General features: G+C 36.0%; 1 protein-coding gene across 1 annotated transcript; it reads left to right on the top strand.

The window, feature by feature from the left end:
• Positions 1–366: 366 nt before the first annotated feature.
• On the top strand, positions 367–7,434 carry LOC135594336 (probable rhamnogalacturonate lyase B). Its single transcript, XM_065084731.1, has 16 exons — positions 367–686; positions 776–863; positions 951–1,072; positions 1,608–1,658; positions 1,749–1,868; positions 1,940–2,059; positions 2,308–2,449; positions 2,541–2,711; positions 4,123–4,278; positions 4,556–4,662; positions 4,954–5,044; positions 5,381–5,522; positions 5,601–5,757; positions 5,939–6,055; positions 6,648–6,774; positions 6,858–7,434. Exons 2-16 carry the CDS (start codon positions 822–824, stop codon positions 7,095–7,097), a joined length of 1,905 nt encoding a protein of 634 aa, XP_064940803.1. The 5' UTR covers positions 367–686; positions 776–821; the 3' UTR covers positions 7,098–7,434.
• Positions 7,435–8,086: the final 652 nt, after the last annotated feature.

Below are 8,086 nucleotides of genomic sequence, written 5' to 3'. Positions count from 1 at the left end.
GTTTGTGAACTACCCATGGTGACTTGAAGGAGGGCATAGTGATAAGAAAGTTTCGTCAAAGCTTTTTCAAATTCAATATCAACTAATATTTAAAAGAGCTTAATGGATGATGAGTACAGAAATTTGAATAAATACATGTGTAATATATATATATATATATATATATATATATATATATATATATATATATATATATATATATATATATATATATATTCTCTCAAATATTTAAGCCATTTCAATCGGCATCGGATCGTGATACAGATGCATCGAGAATCTACCGGCACAAGTAGGTCGTCCGAGAAAACAAAGACACACATGACGTGAGCAAATCCAACATGATCAACTACGAGATCCACACGATACACCTTGGATGTGCAGGAAATCGAACGTCGTAAACCGTAAGATACTTTCCTTTTCCCACTCTGGGGCGGTGCGGTGGGGATTTTGACGGAGCCCACGCGCTACTTGCATGCCCAACCTCCAGTTTTAAATTTCTCAACAGCGACGCATCTCCCGATCCCAATTCCCATCCCTATCTCCAGCGAGCAATGGTGGAGCTTGGCTTCCAAGCCAGCGATGCTTTGTTTTCATGGAATCGGATAAGACGCAGGCAAGGATCCCGATAGGTCCACTATAAAGCCATGCGCCGCCTCCACCGCAATGCGAGCTCTTCGCAATCTGAGGTGAGTCTCTCACGGATATTTGCTCATCGTTTCCTGCGTTTTGTTTGGAGGCAGGATTGACACAGCGTATCGTTGCGATGTGTTTGCAGCACAGTCTTCACGAGTTGTTGATCCTGTTCGGGAGAGGCTTGCAGGATGGCCCCCGTTGGTGTGAGCATACAAGTCCGAGATGATCATGTGAAGACATTGGCTCAATTATCATCTTCTCTCATTTGATATTTTTGGACATATGTATCTGATTGCGTCGAAGAAATAAATGTGCAGGTTGTGATAGATAATGGTATTCTCCAATTGACTTTGTCGAATCCCGAGGGGCTCATCACTGGAGTTAGATACAATGGTGTAGATAATTTATTGGAAGTTCTTAACGAAGAAGGGAATAGAGGGTAATGTTCTGTCGTCGCTCCTCCAAGTCGTGAATTTTCTTTTAAATAGATTATTCCTGCTCTTTATGGCATAGCTCTGCTTCTTCAGTAAGTTTTTGTTAACACTTGCTGGGAGTTATTTCTCGTGAGGAATTAAGAATCATATTCTACAAACGTGTTCGATAATGCTCTTTATGTTTTCAACGAGATATAATGGTTTGTTCCTTTTGAAAAAAATTCAGCTGGTTGCATCAAAAAAGAAAAAAAAAAAAGTTTTGTTTCTAAAATTTTTCCCGATTACCGATTTCTCACATACACTTTGAGGATCATTCTTGACGATTCAATTGCGAAAGTTAATGATGTTTGACTTGCTCTTATATTTTCTTCATGCGATGCAATGGGATTTTTCACATGATTCACATATAATTTTATCTAGTTTCTCTACCAGCAAAGGTTGCCGTAAAGTTCTCTGTTCATGTCATAGATGGTGGAATTCTTACCACCTCCAAACCACGTTGAATACAAATAAATACTTAAATTCCATCTCCAATGGCAGGTACTGGGATGTGGTGTGGAGTGAACCTCAGGGTTCTGGTATATTCGATGTGTGAGTGAATTTCTTCATCTATTTCTTTTCACTTCCAGTTCTTGGTGAGAATGAAGCTTAATGTAGGTCATATTGCTAATTGGTAAACAGGATCCAGGGTACACATTTTGAAATAATTCATGAAGATGAAAACCAGGTAGAAGTTTCTTTCACAAGAAACTGGGATCCATCCCTCCAAGGCAAGCTTGTCCCTTTGAACATAGATAAAAGGTTTGTGGAGATTCCTAAAATTACTTCTCTGTTGATCAGTTGACGGGTATCTGATATTTTACTATATGTAGGTTTATAATGCTCCGTGGCTGCTCGGGCTTCTACACTTACGCCATCTATGAGCACCGGGAAGGATGGCCAGACTTCGATTTGGCAGAAACCAGAGTTGCTTTCAAGCTTAGGAAGGACAAGTAAATGATCTTAGCCTAGTTTGTGTTTTTGCTATGACATTATGAAGCATGCCTATATTACAAGGATGACTCGCTCATTCATCACATCTTATGCTCTCTTGGTTATGTTCTTTGTTTGAGGAATGATGGTGACATAGTAACAGAAATTAGAATTCTATAGTGACCTAATTGTACAGATGTGTAGCCATACATGTTTAAGCTTTATCTGTTTCCATATATTTATGACTAGATATTTATGAGGAGTGCAGGTTTCACTACATGGCAATAGCAGATAACAGGCAAAGATTCATGCCAATGCCTGATGATCGCATGCCTAATAGGTCACAGAAATTGGCATATCCTGAGGCTGTTCTACTAATTAACCCAGTTAATCCAGACCTAAAAGGAGAGGTAAGCAAGTTCTTACAGCTCAAGTAAAAAATGTTTCAAGTTAGACAACATAGTTAATTTATCATCTGATTCCACAAAATGATTGCTTAAGGTGGATGACAAGTATCAATATTCCTGTGAAGATAAGGACAACAAGGTCCATGGATGGATATCTTTTGATCCTCCGATTGGTTTTTGGCAAATTACACCTAGCGATGAGTTCCGGTCCGGAGGGCCTGTCAAACAAGATCTAACATCTCATGTTGGTCCTACAACCCTTGCAGTAAGTATCATTTCTTTTATCTCTAGCTTAACTTCATTTTAACTTTGAAAAATATGGGAGACATGGTCAATAGAAAAAAAAAAATACTGGAGACATGGTCTACAGAAAAAAAAAAAACTTAATTGTCAAAACAAAAAATATTGTAATCATGTATAAAAATCATTTTAGAGTCAATCTTGTATCAAAAATTTTGAGAAAAAAACATGTAAAAATAAATGATATTCCTATCAATTTTTTTTTTCTTTGGTGAAATTTCATTAATAAAGTCTTCGGGGGACAAAAATCTCCCCTAGCATCAAAATGAAAAAAAACCTATTTTGTGGAGAACCACTTCCCTCTGGACTTATATTTCCTAGCATATTTAGCCAACCGATTGACTACTTTATTCTATTCTCTAAACACGTGAGAGAAAATAGGATCAGCATTATAATCCTGGATAACAAAACCCAACCCTCCATCCGGTTCTCTCCCATGAAACCATCTTAGTTTATCTTCATACACCCCTCAGGAGGAGGACTCCAATGAGTTTGACGGGAGATAATCTCTAGCCTAAACCCATCAGGAATCTTGGCCATGTCATAATCCCAAATCGTGCCCACATTCAAATGGAAAACAGTGCAGATTGGTTTGAAGGTTGCAGAATGCAAAGCTTCATTTCTGATCCTCCACAGCCACCAAAGTCCAGTGACAGCCACCGATGCGTGCAACAATCCCAAATTACCGCCCGCATGCATTCCTTCAAGGATCCACTCACCAGCTTTCCAAGTATTCCCATGCAAAAAAGTATTCTGTAGTTTACTCTCTAGAACTGCCACAAATAAACTGAGAACCGACAAGAGAAGAACAAATGATCAATGGTTTCAGGTTCTAATCCACAGGATGGGCAAAGGAAATGACCTCCAACACCCCTTCGAGCAAGTTTGTCTACCAAGGGGAGACGGCGATGCAAAAATTATAGGATTGTCTCAGATATTTACAACTTCGGAGGCAACTATCCTTTCTTTTTCGACTTTTATCTCAACCATATAATTTCGTCCCAAGTTTTTTAAATATATTTCTTTATTCTAAGTGACACTTATTTGTGTCTTTATTCTAATATTTCTATTTTACTTCCAACAAAAATCATTTATTCATATTTGCGTAAAATCAAATGGTCATTGTCATATTTATTGGTGACAATAATTCTTCCTTTCCTGTTTCTGGGAAAAAACATTTTTCTGTTGTTAAGGCGTAACTTTTGTGAAGCTTTTAACTAGTTATGGAGTAGTTAATGGCAAATACAACTGATGCTAAGCAAAGTGCACTGACCTTCTAATGACCCTTGTCTAGCACTTCTATATCAACATGGCATTAAATGGTGGCTGGTATATTCGTTGCATGACTAATTTTCTTTCACATTGCTTTATTTCAGAAGTTTTTGAGTGCTCACTACAGTGGGCAGGATCTTGTGCCTAAATTCAGGAATGGTGAATACTGGAAGAAAGTCTTTGGTCCTGTGTTCATCTACCTCAATTCTACTATGGATGGTACAAATCGACAACTTCTTTGGGACGATGCAAAACTTCAGGTGCAAGTATTTGTTGTCACAATAAGTACTCTTTTTGTTGTATGCAAACGAGCCAATTTATTTTAGCTAGTCAAACTGCTCAGCTTCAGTTGAACGCGCTAGCATACGGTACTTGTATATTGATATCGAAACCTCCTTTGAAACATAGAAGTGACTAGAGTTAACAATAACAAGACTATAGAAGTTGATCTCAAGCAGAAGGACAAGATGCTAATATGATAATGGCAGGTTTATCTTTATTTCCTTGTGTTTACACATTTTTTCTTCATCAAGCTAGGCACTAACACAAGTGGGGAGTTGGCCATATGAATTTCCAGTTTCAGAGGACTTCCAAAAATCTAATCAAAGAGGTTCTGTTACTGGGAGATTACTGGTTCGAGATAAGTATGATTTCTCCTCTAATTTACCACGTATTGACATATGAATTGGTTAACTGAATATGGCAAATATGATTGCATTTATGTTTGTTTATTTTATGTCCTTCAATCCTTTTCATACTTGATGCTTATGAAAGGATAACATAATTTTGTCCATTAAATGTCCAGATCCTGTCATTTGTATATAATGTTATACGAGTGAAATTATGTCCTCATTAACGAAAATTAGGTACCCAATTGTATTCAAAACCAAAAACTTGTACTGTTGAAAAATCGAGACTTTGTACTTTTCTTTCAGGTTCATAGATGAGAAAGATATAATTGGGGATGCTGCTTTTGTTGGTTTGGCTTTACCTGGAGAAGCCGGGTCCTGGCAAAGAGAATTCAAGGTTAACACATGCATGAAATCTCTCTCTCTCTCTCTCTCTCTCTCTCTCTCTCTCTATATATATATATATATATATATATATGTATATATGTATATATGTATGTATATATGTATATATGTATGTATATATGTATATATGTATGTATATATGTATATATGTATGTATATATGTATATATGTATGTATATATGTATATATGTATGTATATATGTATATATGTATGTATATATGTATATATGTATGTATATATGTATATATGTATGTATATATGTATATATGTATGTATATATATATATATTTGTGGTGCTTAAGCATCTCATATGTTATAATGTTACAGGGATATCAATTTTGGACTAGAGCCAATGACAAAGGGATTTTTACCATTACTCATGTTCGAACCGGAGACTATAATCTTTATGCATGGGTTCCTGGATTTATTGGGGACTACAAATTAGATATGACTATAACTATCTCTTCAGGTTGATAAATTGTTGCTTTTATCCAGGTAAACATGTAAAATCTTTATAGAACTTACTAGTTTATGTATATATGATCAGGAAGTCAAATCAATTTGGGTGACCTTGTGTATAAGCCTCCGAGGGATGGTCCTACTTTATGGGAAATAGGAATTCCCGATCGCTCTGCTGCTGAGTTCTTTGTCCCAGATCCTAATCCTATCTATGTCAACAAACTCTATGTTAATCATCCAGACAGGTTATACAAATTAGATGTTCTTTTCATTATCCTCTTTCATCTTAAAAATGTTACCAATATTATGCGGTTGTTACTTTTTTGCTTGATTATAAGAGAAAATAAAAGAGAAAAACCTATTTCTATTTATTTTGTTTTCTACCCTTTCTATTATTTTATTGAATCTCTTAATTTCTATTTACAGATTTAGGCAATATGGTTTATGGGAGAGATATGCTGACTTGTATCCTGACAGTGATCTTATTTATTCAGTTGGTGCGAGTGACTATAGAAAAGATTGGTTTTTCGCTCATGTTACCAGGTTTCAATTCATCAAACTTATTTTGCTCATCTCAAATATTCTAAGACGAATTTTGTCATGAATTTTCCCTCTAAGATCCATCCACCAAATAGCTTAGTGTGTAATTTGCTTATGAAATATTTCTCGGACGTGCAAATGCTTATGAAATATTTTAGTTAACAAATTCATGGACCAACTTTTGCAATGTGGAGTGATGTTGGCTCGGATATACTAATTCTTGGAAAAATTCTTAGTATAATTACTCATGGTTTTAGAACCCCTAAATAATTATAGTATATGTTCAGTGATTGTAGGATATTCTTAGCCATCATAATACTACATAGAGACTAAGCAATGATTAATCCACCTTTATCGGCAATAGTATATTGGTATTATTCCATTATTTGATATTTCTTTTATGTAATTCACAAAATGAATTGGAATTAAAAATATATGATATGCATATACACCTCACCTGATATTGTTAAGCTTAGAAAATCTAGGTCTTCATTATGAATATTTGAAATAGTTGTCTATTAAGTTGTTCGTAAAGAGGATTAAGTTCTAAAATCCTATTATCTTATGTTGTTTTTCGATTATTACTATCTTGCAGGAAGATTGGAGAGAACTCCTATCAAGCAACGACATGGCAAATCAAGTTCCAAGTTGATAGTGTCAATCAAACTGGAGCTTACAAGCTTAGAGTAGCACTTGCCTCTGCCACAATTTCTGAATTACAAGTAATTCATAAGCCTCTTTCTTTTTTGTTGACTATAAGTAATTGATATTTTTGTTGCTATGACTATACCTATCATTTGGCCAGGTTCGTTTTAACGATGCAACGATAAATCCTCCTCACTTTACAACAGGGCTAATTGGTAGAGACAATTCGATTGCAAGACATGGAATTCATGGATTATATTGGTTGTTTAATATTGATGTGCAAAGTGCATGGCTTATTCAAGGTGATAATACAATCTATTTAACTCAGACCAAGAGTACAAGCCCTTTTCATGGAATCATGTATGATTATATCCGCATGGAAGGCCCTCCAGGACAATAATATAAACAAAGTGGACAAGTCATGCACTAGCTAACTGCTTACTGTTGCTTAAGAACATCTCTATGTGCAAAATGTGTGGCTCTGGGTGTCAATCTGTCATTACAGATTGACCTTTTTATTCTTCAATGCATTGTGTGTAATTTATAACTTAATTACATCCTTGAGATGAGACGAAGAATCTTTTTCTCACGTGATCAAAGGTGAAAGTGTTTTGAAGCAGGAAATATTGTCAAATGAAACTATGAATCTTCCAATTGTGACATTCTTTTTCAGTGACATCCATAATTTGATGAAAACCTGACTATTAATCTTTTTTTTCCCTTTTTTTTTTGAATGGAAGTTTGCTGACAAGTTCTAAAATGAATCTGGTTGTAGTTAACTAACATGATTGACAGTAATACTGATGGGGTTGGCTCATGGTGGAACAAAATGACCCATTGTTTGGGTTAATCCATTTGGCTTGAATATTATTTGGATATGTGAATCTCATATTTTGATGATGAAATCAATTGATGGATTAATTGATCTAATCCATATTATTGAGTTAAGTGTGTAGGATTAACTATGATAGCCTGAAAATATAAAGCAAAGATATCAGAGTCAAGTTCGATAGGTGTTCGAGAGTCCAAAGATTCGTCGAAGATGCTGTCGCAACCAACCGAGAAGAAATCGGGGACTTGTCGGAGTTTTCGGAAGTCCGCTGAAGAAATCGTCGGAGGTTTGTGGAGATCACCAAGAAGGCTCGGCTACTCGCTGAACTCGTCATAAGGTCGGGAGCCAACTGGGAATCCGCCGGAAGAAATCCGAGGGTGTATCGAAAGTCCACTGGAAGATCGCCGGAAAGCTCGCTGGAAGGAGACTCGACGTTTGCCGGTTGAAAACTTGCTTAGGACTATGTTTTCAGTTACGTAGTTTGCATGTAATTAGGGTTAGGATTAAGAAATAATCCTATAGGTTAGGATTAAGAAATAATCCTATATCCTGGTTAG

The sequence above is a fragment of the Musa acuminata genome, chromosome BXJ1-9, assembly GCF_036884655.1.
Source record: "Musa acuminata AAA Group cultivar baxijiao chromosome BXJ1-9, Cavendish_Baxijiao_AAA, whole genome shotgun sequence".
NCBI lineage: Eukaryota > Viridiplantae > Streptophyta > Magnoliopsida > Zingiberales > Musaceae > Musa > Musa acuminata.
This window is presented reverse-complemented; position numbering and strand designations above follow the sequence as displayed.

Bases quoted from the DNA above. Each gene is read 5' to 3' on its own strand.
- LOC135594336 (XM_065084731.1), top strand. From the start codon at position 822: ATGGCCCCCGTTGGTGTGAGCATACAAGTCCGAGATGATCAT. The intron at 2,060-2,307 runs GTAAATGATCTT...TGAGGAGTGCAG, and splicing joins TTCAAGCTTAGGAAGGACAA to GTTTCACTACATGGCAATAG. The intron at 5,045-5,380 runs GTTAACACATGC...ATAATGTTACAG, and splicing joins CCTGGCAAAGAGAATTCAAG to GGATATCAATTTTGGACTAG.